General features: G+C 39.5%; 2 protein-coding genes across 10 annotated transcripts in view; one reads left to right on the top strand and one right to left on the bottom strand.

Moving 5' to 3' along the window:
• Positions 1-17,482, bottom strand: part of LOC129725556 (serine/threonine-protein kinase N) — a 162,430-nt gene that overhangs the window by 19,630 nt on the left and 125,318 nt on the right. The window lies entirely within an intron of this gene.
• LOC129725560 (UDP-glucosyltransferase 2-like) lies at positions 15,360-17,105 on the top strand. Its single transcript, XM_055681556.1, has 3 exons — positions 15,360-15,574; positions 15,631-16,124; positions 16,182-17,105. The coding sequence occupies exons 1-3, from the start codon at positions 15,383-15,385 to the stop codon at positions 17,086-17,088; spliced, it is 1,593 nt and encodes a 530-aa protein (XP_055537531.1). The 5' UTR covers positions 15,360-15,382; the 3' UTR covers positions 17,089-17,105.

Consider the following 17,482-nt stretch of genomic DNA (forward strand, 5'->3'; position numbering starts at 1 on the left):
CAAGTCGTGAAAACTTGCAAACCAGAATTTTATGGTCGATCTAATCAAATGCTGCTTGTAGATCCATATATATTACGTCCACTTGTGCTCTCTCTCTATTCTAGTGTGTTGATACATGTACAGTTGAATAGTAGTTTTTAGAGGTTTTCAAGATAGCTTCACTCAGGATGATTTCGAATAGCTGGGACAGTGCCGAAAGACTTTTTTTTGTTCATCTACGAATGCCGAAAGACTTGTAATACCACGCAAGTTTCGTATGTCTCGCTCGTCCCCAGCGTTAAAGACAGGAAACATGAATGACTCGGATATAGGCTCGGCTAAAGCAGCCAAGCACCGACAGAACACCGCTGCCGGAATCCAATCGGGTCCAGCAGCAAGCGAATTCTTGAGTCTTCTTATCCCCATAGCTCGTGCTATGAAAGTGGAATATCACAAGCAGGAATATCACCACAACCACTAATCGTCTTCTGTTCAAAGACTGAGGCAAAGACTTTCACGAATGCTTCATACACTTCATAAGGGGACGTTAATTTCTCTCCATCAAAAATGACCTTCTTGGAATGAATGCTCGATATTTTCTGTTACTGTTAACAAAACCCTAGAAACTACGAGGGGGAGGCCGCAAATTATTTTGATTTCTTATACGTTGAGCAACAGAGAGTCCCAACTTTGATGGAAGTGTTCGATAAAAAAGTACGAAAATTTATCAAATTTATAACTGCAGGGAAATAAATCTTCCAATTATTTTTTTGGAAAAAGGAATATTTATGCAGATATAAAAGGATATTGAAACCATTTTTGTACTTTCAAGTAAATTATGATACCAGATTCTGATTGAATTAATTGGTTGAAAAATAGTAGGAGGTCGTATCCAAGACACGACCGCATAACTGACTTAGAATACGCTCGAGAATTCGGCCAGTACAGTAAAGTCTTTTTTACACGGTTCTATTTTACACGGTTCTTTTTTACGACGATTTTCCAAATAACGCGATTTTTTTACGTCGTTTTCTCAAATAACGCGGTTTTATTTTACAAGTTTTTTTTGCACGATTTTTCGTCGTCGCGTAAAATTCTTACAGTTAGTAACAGTAACGGTAACAGACTATAGTAGGCTGTTTTTTACACAGTTTCATTTTTACACGGTTCTTTTTTGTGACGTTTTTCAAAATAGCGCGGTTTTTTTACGACGTTTTTCCAAAAAACGCGGTTTTTTACACGGTTTTTTTTGCACGGTACGTAGAATCGTGTAAAAAAGAACTTTACTGTAGTGGCCAAAAGATGTCCAAGTGGCCAATAGACGTCCAAGTGGCCAGATACCGATCACCAACAGTGTTGTTTTTAAAAAAAACTTGATGTTTGATATGTCGCAAGCAAGGTTTACCGTTTACGTAGTTTTGGTACCGTTTTCAATTCAGTCTGTGTCCCTGGGAGGGTACTTATTCCACAGTTCGCCTCAATAAATCCGGAACAACGGAAAAATTATGAAATGTCCCCTACTGTCCCAAAAACTATGTTAAATTTAATCCTGCGGATGGTGAAAGAATTTTCATTTTTTTCGGCTTTGCAGGGGTCGCAAGTGTTGAACGAGTTTCGGCTGAACTACAGCTTAATAAGCTGTTATATAACACAATTCTGGAGTACTTTGTGGTAAGGTCGTATGTCTGAACGTAAACAAAACGAGTGAGTTATATACCTTGTACTTCACAAGCACAAATCATCTCTCACTATTAAGATGTGAAAAACTCATTAACTGCTTCAATTGAAAGCAAGTGATTGTCCCTGAATAGAAGGTCGTTCAGTTTCTCGTCATTGCGAATTGCCACTTGCAAGATGATTGCCGTTCTATTATCTCTAGCAGCGTTCCCCGGCAACTCAAATACTTCCACAGCAAGGTATATTGTAACCGCCAGATCGATAGGTACTCCTGTATCAACCCGCATTATTTACGAGTACTGACCGTGACGTTAGCAGCCTTAGGACAACGTTTACCACTCATGTGGTAGGAACGTAATCACGAGAGACACGAAGAATGAATATAAACTAGAATCGATTTATGAACAGCCGAATCGCGCGAAAGTCAGTGGATGAATGAATTATGGTGTGATGAATTAAACCATTGCAATTGTTTTAAATACCTACAGGGAGGACAAACACCACAAGAAAACGGGGCCGCGGATGTGGTATTATGGAAGAAAGTAAAAAAAGGTTGGACTGCGCTGCATATTGTTTTAGGTATAAAAACGAACGTTCCGCGAGCAGTACATTAGTTTTACTACTACCAGGATAACTAGCCAAGTGCGCTGGGTCGAAAGCTAAAGCTTTTACGAAATACACTAGCTCCTTCCTCCTGCCAAGTACAAATAACAGTTGGCCTTTCTCAAAGCCACAAACACGTTCTTAAAGCAATGCTAAATTTTCTCACCTTGCAAATTATGGGGTCTATTGCAGAAGACGAGTGGCGAGTCGGCTGGATTTTGGACGTCGAGTAGCTCGTCTGTCACTTGGCTGTTACCACCTAATACAACATTTTGCTCGCCTCGTCAGTGACTCCGGGCGAGGCGAGTTGCTCGCTTCGTCTTCTGCAATATGGACCTATTAAATATGCAGTTCTACATTCATTTCAAGCCTAAGTCTAAGTGACGCTAAAATTGTTTTTCACTAAATCATCCTTTGACTGAAGTGATCGGATAAATAATGAAAACTAAATTGTTGCAAGCTAGCTTGTGACCAATGACAATTATACTCCGGTGAGCGTGTCATTGTACACTATAATCCAATTGACAATGAATTTTAACCTCTTTACCATAAAAAATGTTTCAAAAATTGATTTTATAAACTAGAGAAGTTTGTTCTCTATCAAACGAGATATCAATGCATAAGATCCGTTCAGTGGTAACAAAGTAGTAAGCATTTGAAATCTTTCATTCTGCCGTTTCACTCTATTTTCCATACTTCAAAATGGCACCCTATCAATATAAGACGTATTCTACGTCAAAACGATCAAAATAGCTTCCTTTTTTGGGAACTGCTGAGATAGGTTTATAATGCATTGATTCACACACGCCAGCTGCAAAATAAATGCATTTCTGTCCTATAGTCGTTTTACTTTGATCGACGAGTTGCTCATGTGGCTTCAAACAATAATGCTCGAAGAGTAATAGTTTGAAAGGTTGCCAGTTCTATCCTCTTATTAGAGAGTAACATTAATTTTATCTTTAAAAGTGGAGGTAATTCATCATTATGGATCGTGTTCGGGCATGAATTCATCAGACTTTTTCGAGTTATGCTGACAGTTGCGAGATTCATACCTAAATACCTGAAGAAAATTAGACAAATTGTCTTTAAAAAAGGGCTGTTCTAGCTTTTGAAATAATTGCAAAGTTGATGAGGATGGTATTCGAATTGTCCACAAAACATATCCAAAACTGCTGTTCGAGGAAGCTATTTTAGTTGAACGATTGAAAAAGTACCAGGGAAGGCTGTTAGGAATTGATGCGGAAAGAAGCACAGCGCTCTCGAATGCAGTGTTCCCAGAATTCGCTATGAAAAACGTGTATTTTGAAAAGCAGCCAATCAAGTCAACTGCTCCAAAACCAGCTTAGTTGAATATTTTTTGGATTCTAATATGCAGTAATAACCTTAGCAAATAGTAATAATTTTTAATTTTTTCCTAAGTTGGACTGATTTACTCACATTGATTCCAGAGTCGGAATGACTGATCGGACACGATAGCTTTTTTGTGACACAGCAACTTCATGAACATTGTCAGAATTTCCGTGTTCCCCTACATATCTCATACGTTTGGAAGTAAATCTAATCCCCGTGTTTCTCAACCAGCAGAAACATTAGAGTTGTCTCGTTCAGAGATCAACATCGAATTTCAAAAACAAGCCGCAAACCGCAACGTTAGTCCCGTGGTTCTGGCGCAACAACATCGAAACCGCAAGACTCTACTTCTTTATGCTCAGAGGGTGGTTCAACTATCGCCTGAAACGTTGATGTTCCACCGGTAACATCGGAGACACCCTGCGACGAGCGAATATTGTACAGCACATCTAGAGCATATTTTTCCCATAGTTGCTTTTACTGCTTGTAATCAATGAACATCATAAAGTTCGGCTGTAAACATTGCGTAAATCTTCGAGAACCAGCATCCGGTGGCCGCTGCGGTTGGTCGGACAGGACGGGCGGTGAACTGACGGGAGAGAATAATGGCAAATAGTTTTCGGGAACTCACGCCGACGGATGACATATGTCCTCGTTGAACCGGGCGCGAAGAAAAAATAACGTAAATATCCACCCGAGCGACGTACGGATTGGAAAGCAAGGCAAATCGCTTCGGTTAACTGGTGAAGATTGATCGGTTGAAGATTATTTTTGGGAAAAGTATACGACGCCGCCTAATGGACTTGGGCCAGATCGGGGCGCACGTGTCACAGAAAAGGATTGAATTTCAACTAATCGACTTGTTTGTTTTACCAATATTTTTATAGGGAAGGTAATAAAATTCAATTTTAACGAAAAATAGCAATCTCAGATTTCAGTTTTTGTATACATGTATAAATACAAGCACTGCAAATGCGAAGCTAATAGCCTGAAGAACACAAGTATCACACGTCGTTAGCTTCATTGGATTTGGTAGTTCTTTTCTGTTTTTTTTTGCCCGAGAATTTTCACCGTTGCCACGACGAGGGCTATTTTCGTACGAACCGCACTTAAAGCGATTAAAGCGAATCCAAAATCACAAATCAAGAAGAACACTAACCTCCTGTTGCAGTTCCTGCTGCGAGTGATCCTTTGAGGACTTCCGCTTTTTTCGGTTGAGTATCCAATTCATGTTAACAAGAAATCAACCAGGAAATCACATAACACTAACGAGTCGCAAAAAATGCGCGAATTTTTGGAACCGTCGCGAACGCGCGTTTACAGATTGATCCCTACGGTGGGAACGGTTGACCATTTGAGTCACGAAGCGAAGGAAACATTGGCGAGCGCTAGTTTGAAGCCGTGTTTTCGATGAGACCAAATTGTCCTGCAGAATTGGTTTGCGCGCGCAATTTCTCTCTCCTATATACGGCCAAGCAAGTAAAAGCAAGCAACCAGAAGCAGAACGAACCGTTTTCTGCACTTCATTTCCCCCCAAAATGCGAACCAGTAGAGCCAGAGTACATGTGATGGGGTGGATATTTTTCACGCGAATTTTTTTCGGTGAAACAAAAGCCAAAAATAAACCTTCTTTTTTCCGTTTACTCTCGTGATAAATAATAAAGAAGAAGCAGCAGAAAATGAAAACAGCGAACAGCGACACCGACGTCGATCGAGAGGCGAATATTTGGCGCTACGGTTGTTTGGACAAAATGCCGATGTGTCTGGCAAGGGTTAATCGCTCTGCACTGCAACCACGATGAGTGAGACATAAACAAATTGGCACGTTCGGGTTTTCGTCAGATTACATAACAGGTAGTTGCTGGGCGGTTGCTTGAGGCATTTTCCTGCCCCAGCCCTGCTGCCGCTGCTCCGTTGGGTTCATTGAGCGATTTGGAGTAATTTATCAATGGTTCAGAATGCTGACATGTACTTGAAATTAACAGGATTTTGCTCCAAATTGGCAGTTTGTTGTGGCAGGGGAAATTAAATGTTAGAGTACTAGTGGATGGCTGATGTAAATAAGACTGATTATTACAACGGTGTCTTAACTCGAATATTGATTCAGATCTCGGTAGGAATAGAAGACGATGCAATCAATGTCTGAAGCGAAAACATTGTTTTGCTATAAATGGTACGAACTACTTGAAGACCAATTCATTTTCAATGTTGGAAGGTTTTTATAAACATTTAAATTTTCCATGCTTTACAGAATTTTTCGTTTTATTTTTAACAATTTTCGTATCGTATTCTTATTATTTAAATTTTATTCAGAAATGCTTTTTAAAATTTATCGTCACATTACTTTTATACTTGATTTTGTCTGTGATATTTTTTAATTGATTTTTATTAATATTAATCTATTATTTAATTGCTAACTCGAACGCGTTGCCAAATTGTTTTGTTGTTTCTCATATACTTTTTGTCCGTTTTTTCATTTCTAACTCATCCTTCCAATTGTTGTATATTTTCATTAAACGTAATCTGATTATATTAAACAAGGGTTAACTTTATTTTTTCGAGTGTTTAGATTTGGTATGTTATACATTTTACAATATTTCCTAAAAACGAACTCGTTCAAGTGCGTTCTAGTTTTACTAATCTCATAGATAGAAATTCAGTATATTATTGGGTGCGCTATTATGATTGCGCCCGGTATGATAATTTAAATACAAAAGCTTTAACATTCAATTAAGCAAGTTATGTGATGGTGATATGTTTCAATGTGCCTCTTGATGGCCTCATGATTCTCTTCTTCTTTACTTCTTTTATGGCTACAGATCATAGAATCCAAAATATGCCTCCATAAAACTCGGTCTTGGGCTGCTCGTCTTCAATCTCCCCTCTCACCCGCTACTCGGACATCCTAATCACACCAAACCACATTCAACACGCGCGGGGTCTGCCTTGAAGTCGTCGACCTCTATCCGGGGTTCTGTTGGATATTATCTTTTCCGGTCGCTCATCCGCCATACGTGCTACGTGGTCAGCACTCGGTAACACGCCGCCGTGTTTTTTCAGCTTGACAGTACCAGCGTGATCGGCCTTCTTTAACATCCACGATTCATGTCCTTAGAGCACCACCGGGATGATCAGCGTCCTTCAAAGCGCAAATTTCGCGTGGATCTGTGGGCTGCGGGGCCTAAGTTGACTGCGCATTCCGTAAAAGGGTTTGTTCAGCACCGCCATCTGGCTCACCTCATTATCACACGTTACAAGTGCACCAAACTAATCAACCACTTCCAAAGTATCCCCATCCATCACCATTGCGGCACCAACGTGAAAGACTCCTCCACAGCTCTACGATTAACACTCGTGATATCGATGTCTTCCGCAAACCGTAGAAGCATTGAGACTTCGTAATAATGGTTTCGCTCCTCTGCACAACTGCCCTCCTTATAACACCTATAAGGCTATGTTAAACAGAGAGCCCTTCTCCTTGCTTCCGACCATCTAACGTCACTAACGCAACGTCGTAACCTGCCACAACTTGTGGCGTTTCACTGAACCGTACGCCGCCTTGAAGTCTGTAAACATCTGGACGCCTGAAAAGTGTCGGCCGTCGATCAGCATGTGGACGATCTGTGAGCAGTCCACACCTTTAGAGTGCCTCCAGGTGTGCTTTCGAATGTTCCGAAGTGCAAAATAGGTACTACGAATGGCCACTCCCCTGGCTACAGCAAAGTTCACTAACCTCAAGCCGTTGAAGGTAGAGTAAAGGCTTTACCTACCAGTAACGGGGTGAAAGAATCCTTCCCGTTCGACTTGTGCGTTTGATTCTCCGATGACGATCTCTGTGTTGCGATGTGGGCATTCTCTATATACATATATTCTCAAGAATCTCGTAGAACTGCGATTTTGATACGGTATCAAAAAAAATATCTCCCAGAGGCCGGAAGCTCAGAGATCAATAAGTATAGTAGGATCATACCACCAACCTCGGTGCATCCAGATCAGTTCCTTCCTACAAATACTAGCTCCAATTATGCTTTCAACAGAGTATCACAAGCCTTCGATTATCATTTATCGTTTAGTGTTATACGCTCGAAATTTTTGTTACTGTTCCGTCGACTTCTATATTAGTAGCCATTAGGACAAGTTATTTCATGTCTGTTGGCAGTAGTAGTAAATAAATGATGCAGAGGACTCCTCGGTCTCTAGTCGCAACAGGTATTAAACTAACACTCCCGAAATCCCTTCCTCTAAGATCTGCATTGAGCGTGGCCGTTTACGTTTGACCAGTGAAAACAAAGATCACCATTCAGTTGCACACTGAAAATGGTTTACTTCAAACGCAAATTTCGACTTCTAATTGTCGCTTAATGCTTCCTTTCGATAGATTTACATACCTAGTAAACCGAGCATGCACTCTATGGGCTATAACGGGTGAGAACTAACAATTTGGCATTTTTTTCTACTCTGTCAAAAAAGGTGGATGAACTTAAAGAAAAACTAATTTATTTCTCTATTTTGAACAGAAATGAGCATATATAAAGAGAAGAGAGAGAACTTTCATGTAAATACTCTCATTTCTCTTTGAGCGTGTTTGTTGCGGAGTGATAGAGCCTCTAATCCAAATTTTTAGTTGTCACCCGTTATAAGAACCTGTCTCTACTCAAATCAATCATTTTACTAAAATATAGTGACTAGAATGATAGCAGCACGTTGTACCCGCCTGTAACGGACGGCGAGTACCAGCAGCGAAGAAAAAATGCTTTTGTGCGGAAGCAGCCGCATCAGCGGGAAAACAGCTCCGCACGGTGTTTTATGAAAGAGTGTCTTATTTCCACTGCCGGAGATACCACACAGCATCATATCCGATATCAAAATGAACAACATATTTGTCCTTTTGAGAACAAGCAAAGCAAAGCCTTGGTGCTGCATTCCGTATCGGAACTCGACCTTCTGTTTATTATACACAGACTTCGCAGCCAACTGTTAAGTGTACAGGACAATTGCGGGGATAGCGCTACGATCCTACTGACACTAACAGTCTCTCCCGAGCCGAGACTCGAACCTACGACGACTGGCTTGTTAGGCCAGCATCGTACCTCGAGACCAGCTGGGAGAGTATTTTGAGAACAAGATAAATACTCATTCGAAGAATTGATACTATCGAAGCCGGAAATGTCGCAATTCCTGATCTAAAACATTGTCATAAATGATCAAACATCACCTTATAAAAGTATTTCCAGATTCGGGATGATATTCATAGGACGTAAATCGACCCTAGTTGCCACTTTGAATCTTTTCAGGGCCACCATCTTATTTTCAGAGAGCTATTTGATTAGTAATGGAGAAATTTACTTCGAACTTATCACCTGCAGTCACTTTCGAATGCAACAATACAAGTATTGTAGCAAACAACTGCATGTAGTTCCACGTCAACTTTGCGGTCGTGACTTTGCATACAATGCTTGTAATTTGTTTTATAAAAATATCTCTTGTTGCTATTTTGCTGAATGTTATTTGCAGAGCTGGGTTACGACTGAGTGACTCGAAAATAGCAGATCAAATGATTGAAAAGAAGACCAAAAAGAAACCATGAAGAAAATTAAAAAAAAAACATACATACAAGCGCACGGGTGGACGCACCTTGCTCACGGGTAAATAGCTCGGCAGAGTAGTCCCGGCAAGTCACGTGAAGAGACTGATTGGGTGTAAGTGTTTATACCATTGTCGAGCGATACTGAGTGCAATTGTAATCTGAGTGCTGCAATCGAGTATCTATACTGGTTGAAAACTGGAATCCTTAAAACGGCCGGTTGGTACTCCAGCGTGAAAAACTCACAAACAGCAATCTCGTTTGCTTGCTTGAGGCTTGACACAACACGCAGTTTATTGAGGCGAACTTTAGTGATTTTGGGCAAGGCTGAAAACTGTGCCAGATCTCTACAAACCTGCACTGCATTCAATGTCTTTGCTTCGGGCCGGAAGGAAGACAACACCAGAATATCCACCCGATGGGTTTGGTCTTATGGTGCAGCTATCCCAACTCGCGGCACCTTGAACCCGTCTGTATCGGACGGCGAGTCGATAGAGACTCCGTCTTCAGAATCGCACGAGCCGGTGTTATTTTTTCGTTCATATTGGACGAGAATTAAAACCGCAGTCCTTAAACACAACCGATACCGTAAAAGAAAACAAAAAAAAAATACCTTTATTAGCTGCTCAGCTCTGCGAAGATATATCTTTTGCTGCTTATCTGTTGCTTCGTACTGCAGACGGTGATACCGAAGCACGGTGGTTCTGGCGATTGCTTTCACAGCTTGGAACCGAAAAATAACACGCACCGTTAGGGGACTCAAGCAACGCGTCTATTTGCTTTTATAAAATCGGACCACTTAACAGCGGAGCTGGACACAACGATTCTGTCTCCTCTGAGGTTCACTTCCAACTGATTTAATTCTATGATGTACATCATTGCACAGTTTTTTTTTTATTTTTTAATGCGAAGTGGTCTGTTTTTTTCTTACCGTCTGCTTCAATTTTCTTCACATGTCTATTTTATGAAAAAAACATTTTTGTATTTTTTGTGTTTTTTTTTTCAAATCTCAATATTTCTAAAATATTTTTTTTTGGCAGGCGTTCTCTTTATTTTATTTTACTGTTAAGCGACTAGTGAAGAGTTTCGAGTGCTGGACTTAATTGGACAAACAGTTTGGATGTGTGCGTCAGAATTTTTTATCGCTTGTTTTTCTCTACATTCAACCAAAATGTTGATATCTTTCTAGTGCTTTGATTGCTCATTTAACTTTTAATTGTTTCATTGTTTTATTGTACATTTATTTAATCTCATTGCTAATCTATTACACTGGTCAACACAGGACAAAATGGAAGATTACAGCTTTTCTAGTCTAGTCTAGTCTAGTCTTCACTAACACAGTCAGTACTTGAAAGGATCCTGGAAAATGATATCCATCATTTTTCAAAAAAAATGATTTCCATACATTTTTCTTGTCAACGGCCAGGCCCACTGTGTATAATACAATATAATCTAAGAACGGGGACAATCCGTATCCACCGATCCGTATGTAAGTAATATAATTCGTTGGGAGTGACAAAGCTAAGAAAGTACACTCGTTTGTTGACCAATCTCCTGGGATGGAATATAGGTATTTCCTCCTTATGTTCAGGTTTCGTAACCAAGGATATAGCGCCTTTACTCGCTTCAGCATTTAGAGAGAAAAAATATATAAAAGGAACGCTCTGGATCAGATTGGGAATAAGTTACTGTTGCCTGTCCTTAGTTTTTATCACACAATAATTACCCGACACTGTGGTTGATTAGGCGGAAGTTTCACAACTGATCTCAACTTTTAACAAAAACCTCAATCTAGCTGGTTGCTGCTGAAATTTAGGCCGCACCATAAAAGCACCCTCGTCCAGCGCACTCAACTCGAAACCATTAATTACATACAACATACACAAGTCGCGAATTATCATCCTCTTTCCTGGTGCGGATAGTCCACAATTGCCGATCTTAGTTGTCACTTGAATTTTATGATTTCTCGTCTAAATCCACAATTGCGGGGCTGATTTTTGCTCAACCAGCAACTTTACCTTTGATTTGATTCGATTTACGATTCCATTTATGAAACACTATCCGGATACAATAATTTTAAGAATATTCAACGAGAAAATTGTGACACAGGAAAAAATTGCGTCCGTTCGCGTTCGTGGTTTACTTCGATCTTTTTTTCACAAAATGGAAGATTACAGCTTTTGAACCATTTCTGTGAATTTTGGTGCCTCTAACAAAGATAACTTCTTCAGAGACTTAAAGGAGTTTTCCCGTAAGCAAACGTACACTGAGAGAAAAACACTTAAGAATTTCATAAGTTACAACTTATGAACATGCATAATTTTGATTTCATTAGACACTTATGCATTACATATCAAGCTTATAAATTTCATAAGTATATTTTGGAATTTTCATATAAACGATATATGCATTAGGGTGGGACAAAAAATAAGTACTAGCTCCAATGCACTTTTCGTGTTCCTTATGGGTCCTGTAACAACTGTGTAACTTTTCAGATCGATCGGTGGAACCCCTGATTTGCGCCCGATTTTTAAAGTTTCCATACGATTTTATATGGGAAAATCCACTTTTTCAAAACTTATCCTCTAGAAATTTCCAGTTGGCTCCTAAAAATATACCAATACATGATATTTGTAGGAAATTTTCCTGGGAAAAATTCTTCTGAAGACTGTAAGGCGCTACAAAATTTGTAGAAAAAGTTATTCACCTTAAACTGATCGAATGTCTGACGAACGGCTCAACATTGAATTTTTCCAGCAACACTGCTGCAGCATGCTGCTGTTGCAAACTCAACAACGTGATGAGAAACAGTTTCGCGTAGAATTGAGCTTGAAAGCGTGATTTTTTACTCATAGTATCTTCGGAGAAAATGCTTAGAATATCAATCCCTATATTTTGATAGTATTCGTTGTGTGATTCATATCCCTAAAAGTGAGAAATCAGCTTTCTAAACACCCCTACGTAGTGAAAAACATTTTCGTGTGGGATTAAGCTTGAAGGTATGATATTTTGCTCACGTTATCTTCATTATCGGAGACCTTGCTTAAAATATTAATTATTAAGTTTTAATGTAGATTGATTACTCCCCCTAAAAGAGGGAAGTAAACTTTCTAAACACCCACCTCGTGTGACAACTTGGGTTCTGGTGCCAATTCAATAGATCATACCCTGGTGTCTTTCAGAAAGGAGTTTGGTAGATACATAGCTACAATTTGCGCAGATACATGGCCAGCAGGTCACTACGAACCAATGAGGTATACACAGGTGAGGAAGAAGAAGACATTCGTCTGTTCTAGTAGCGAAAAAAGGTAAACAGAAGCAAAAAAAAACTTAAGAAGGCAAAACAACTTGAGAATGCTAAAGTCTTAGTAAAGTCTGATAACATTCAGAAAAACTCTACACTTTCTAACTTTGTAACAAAGGCAACGAAACGATTTTTCGAAATCATGAAAATCTCAACGGACTTTCTTAAAGAAAAACCTGAAAAATGGCAATCAAATAAACAATATCTGGAAGCACAAGAACGCGTGAAGGCAATTGCAGTAGTGAATGATTTTGCAGAAAGGGCCGTGAAGCTTGTCAGCGACTACAACAACAAAATAACAAAAGATCCCGATCAACAGAATTATTTGCTACAAGTTGTCGAATCCCACAGACAACAAAAGCCTCTGAAATATTGAAAGGTGATAACCTTTTTTGTTGAATTTTCGTATATGTTTTAACCAATTTAAATTGCAATAATTATCAGTATTAAAAAATTAAGTTGGAGCCAAAGATGTTTCCATTTTCAACAGGCAGCGGTTTGCAATCAACACGGGGAGCTAAAGAAAAACTTTGAAAACCTACCCTTTTCCAGTTGTTTCGGATCTTTCAGCGGCCCACCTTGGTGCCCGCTCAACCAACATCCCGCCCAAAGATCAATACTCTCTTTTTCTCTTTTTCAATAGACTTCATTTACCGTGGTTCGTAGTGACCTGCCAGCCATGTATCTGCACAAATTGTAACTATGTATCTACCAAACTCTTTTCTGAAAGACACCAGAGTCACACGACGTGGGTGTTTAGAAAGTTTACTTCCCTCTTTTAGGGGGAGTAATCAATCTACATTAAAACTTAATAATTAATATTTTAAGCAAGCTCTCCGATAATGCAGATAACGTGAGCAAAATATCATACCTTCAAGCTTAATCCCACACGAAAATGTTTTTCACTACGTAGGGGTGTTTAGAAAGCTGACTTATCACTTTTAGGGGTATGAATCACACAACGAATACTATCAAAATATAGGGATTGATATTCTAAGTATTTTCTCCGAAGATACTATGAGTAAAAAATCACGCTTTCAAGCTGTTTCTCATCACGTTGTTGAGTTTGCAACAGCAGCATGCTGCAGCAGTGTTGCTGGAAAAATTCAATGTTGAGCCGTTCGTCAGACATTCGATCAGTTTAAGGTGAATAACTTTTTCTACAAATTTTGTAGCGCCTTACAGTCTTCAGAAGAATTATTTCCAGGAAAATTTCCTACAAATATCATGTATTGGTATATTTTTAGGAGCCAACTGGAAATTTCTAGAGGATAAGTTTTGAAAAAGTGGATTTTCCCATATAAAATCGTATGGAAGCTTTAAAAATCGGGCGCAAATCAGGGGTTCCACCGATCGATCTGAAAAATTACACAGTTGTTACAGGACCCATAAGGAACACGAAAAGTGCATTGGAGCGAAAAAATTACACCAACGCTTTTTTCCCATACAACTGTGTCCCAGTCTAATATGCATCCCATACGCGTAACTTATGATTTTCATTAACGTCAACATTCTGAAAATTCCATAGTCATAGCTTATTAAATCTGCAAAATGGCAGACCAGAATTTTTGTTCCTATTGCTAGTGCACCGTCAGATAAGTGTTTTAAGATATTGGATAAAGCTAAGCTGAAATTTGCACAGCTGGTGTCAGTTGTTGAAAATTGGAGCAAAAAAACTGTAAGTACCTCTCTACAAATTCTGCCATTACATCATGTCATCTATATTTATTCTAGCGACTATTAAATCTTGTGATCATTAGAGAGGACAACGCTGACGACATTCGGCAGGAGAAATCAAAGGCGAACTTGTTTCCCGAATTTCAAAACCTATATATTACATATTTGCGATATTTGTTAAATAAGATCAAGAGTAAAAAAGTTTTTTTTTTAACAAAACATGTTAACATACCCTGGTATTATAAATTTCATGGCAGCAATTATGAGCTTTATAACAATCAACTAATGATATTCATATCAATCTCTTCATGGAGTTCATATTGAAAAGCTATGATTTTGATATGTCTGTTCTTATAACATGCATACATACGACCAATAAATTTTATAAGTATGACTTATGAAAATTGTTAGTAGTCGAGGATAAAATTTCCCCTCCATTTCATAAGACAAACTTATGACTTCTAAAAGGAATCCTTGTGGCGCAAAATCATAAGGGGTTCTTATGGAACTCAATAGTTATTTTTTCTGCGTGTAGACGAATCTGGCGAGCAAATACTCTGTGGTCTTCTGACGCACTTGTACGTTTGCTAGGGCTAAAGAATTCACAGGAGTCGTTACAAAACTAGAACCTCGCATTTGTTTCTAGTGTGAGCTTTAGGGATTTTTTTTTGCTTTTGTCGATCATTGTTATTTGCATTTTTTTGTTGTAAAATTAAAATAATAACAGCCAATTTAGCATTATTTTTCATCGATTTATATTTTCTGCTTTTTTTTATATTATTTCAATGTTTTCTTGAAAACAATTAATTTAATTACCAGGAAAATGTTTCTCAAAACTTTTACGAGCATTACCCAATGTCTAAGTTCATTATAGTGGATACCCCGTAAACCGAGTGTAAGTATAAACATATTTGATCCAATTAGGTCTGTTGATTATCACGCATTATGACGCAAACAATCTGCATTACAATGCACACAAAACTTTCGCTGCTTTTGTACTAAAATACATCCACTTGCAGTCATCATACAGACAGACACAACAAACGTATCATATGTTTGAGTCGATTCAAGATATAAATAACTGTCTGGTACTTGTTGATAAGATACAGCTTGTCACGCTCACTGCCAAGCATAAAGATGATTTAACTGATAAACCCTCAAGTTTGTCCAAAAAAGCAGAGCACTGGACATTATTTGCCAGTCACTTCATGGTGCCATCAGTGGACAGAATGAAATCCTGCAGCTTTTTACTATCGATCGCAGTGATCGTTGCTGCGACTGTTCTTTTCCCAGATGAGGTGGAATCGGCAAAAATTTTGTGCTTCTTTCCATCGCCAAGCAAATCGCACGTCTTGGGACCCCAGAGGTTGCTCAAGAACCTAGCCAATCGAGGTCATGAGGTGCGTGATAATTAGTTTTGTTCAATCTCTAATAATTGGCTCTGTTACCATTTTAGGTCACTATGGTTAGTGAGTTTCCATTGACGAAACCAGTGAAAAACTATCGAGACATTTACGTACAAGCTGAGAATGAATTCGCAGCTATTATGGCAGAAGTAATGCAGGGTGGCAATCAAAGTATGATCACCATGATACCCACAGCAATCAAAGCTTCCCTTGAGTATACCAATAAGAGTTTGAATTCGCCCCAGTTTCAGCAGTTGATAAGGGAGGAGCGATTCGACCTCGTCATTCTGGGCTTCTTCATGAACGATTTTATCGTTGGTGTGGGGCCACTGTTGAAGTGTCCCACGATTCTTTACTACTCCGCTGGACTTAGCGAGCTTGTAAACGTGGTTGGAAATCCACGGGAAATTGCTTCCGTGCCACAAGCACATCTTGGAAGAAAAAGTTCGATGACTTTTTTCGATCGGCTGATGAATGTTGTTTTAAATTTGATGGAAACATTATTTCACACGTACATTCAGTACCAATCGAGGATATACTATCGGTAAGTAAAAAACAGGATTCTTTTTAATTATATCTAACATATCCGTCACTTTTTCAGTAACAATTTTCCATCGGAGAAAGGTTTCCCGTCCTATGAAGAAGCCAAACTGAACGTGTCACTGCTGATGTACAATTCCCACTTCACCCAAACTTCTCCTCGACCTTTGCTACCGAATGCAATCGAAGTTGGAGGTCTGCAAATAAAACCTGAACCCGATCCACTGCCGGAGGAAATCCAAGCATGGTTGGATGGCGCGGAAGAGCATGGAGCGATTTTCTTGAGTTTCGGTTCGAATCTGAAAAGCTCAACGCTTCAGCAGGAAAAACTTGAGGCAATCATTGGCACTCTCGGTAAGCTGAAGCAACGCGTGATTTGGAAGTGGGACACGGATCGGATGCCTGGTAAGCCAGCGAATGTGCTGGTTGGTAAATGGCTGCCGCAGGATGACATCTTGGCGCATACAAATCTGAAACTTTTTATCACCCACGGCGGCCAGGGTAGCGTAACGGAGGCGATGTACCACGGGGTACCGATCGTAGGAATTCCCATTATGGCCGATCAGGACACCAACGCGGCACAAGTGGTTCGCGACGGCTGGGGTGAAGTGGTTCCGTTTGACGAACTGACCGAAGCGAAACTGACGGCTGCCGTTCAGCGGGTGCTGAGCGATGGAAAGTACTCCGAGAGGGTGAAACAAATCGCCACTTTGTTCAGGGATCGACCGCACAGTGCGTTAGATTTGGCCACCTACTGGGTGGAGTATGTGGTGCGCCACAAGGGTGCGAAACATTTACACTACCTGGGGGCGGACTTGAATTTTATGCAACGCAGTTTGATCGACGTTGCAGCGTTTGTGGCAGTTGCGTTGTACGTGATTTACAAGCTGTCGCGCTTTACTTTGGGCAAAATCAAAAAAGTTGTCTGCGGTAGGATACGAAGGGAAAATAAATTGAAATTTAATTAATGATTTATCAATGAAAATATTGCATTTTTTTAAATTGAGAAAAGTTCTGAAGAAAAAATGCTTCAGAAATTTTATTTGAGTTTTCATTATTTCGAACAATACTCAATACATTCATGATGGTCTATTTTCCGTTAAAGTTATCAGCATCACATCACAGAAATAAAACATATACCAGCTTAGTTTATACAGTATTTTGTAAACATCCAATAAAAAGTGAAAATTTTATCGCGATGAAATAAGACGATCGTCACTGGGGCGTGCCAAAACGGTACCGTCTGGACCAAACGATGAACGGGACGACGAACAACGATCGCAGCGCTCAACAAGTGTGTGTTGGCAATAAAAGATTGAATGTACACAAACAAATCCATCCAAAACAAACCGGCGCGGCTCG

Source organism: Wyeomyia smithii, chromosome 2, assembly GCF_029784165.1.
Source record: "Wyeomyia smithii strain HCP4-BCI-WySm-NY-G18 chromosome 2, ASM2978416v1, whole genome shotgun sequence".
Taxonomy (NCBI): domain Eukaryota; kingdom Metazoa; phylum Arthropoda; class Insecta; order Diptera; family Culicidae; genus Wyeomyia; species Wyeomyia smithii.

Bases quoted from the DNA above. Each gene is read 5' to 3' on its own strand.
- LOC129725560 (XM_055681556.1), top strand. From the start codon at position 15,383: ATGGTGCCATCAGTGGACAGAATGAAATCCTGCAGCTTTTTACTATCG. The intron at 15,575-15,630 runs GTGCGTGATAAT...TTACCATTTTAG, and splicing joins TAGCCAATCGAGGTCATGAG to GTCACTATGGTTAGTGAGTT. The intron at 16,125-16,181 runs GTAAGTAAAAAA...TCACTTTTTCAG, and splicing joins CAATCGAGGATATACTATCG to TAACAATTTTCCATCGGAGA.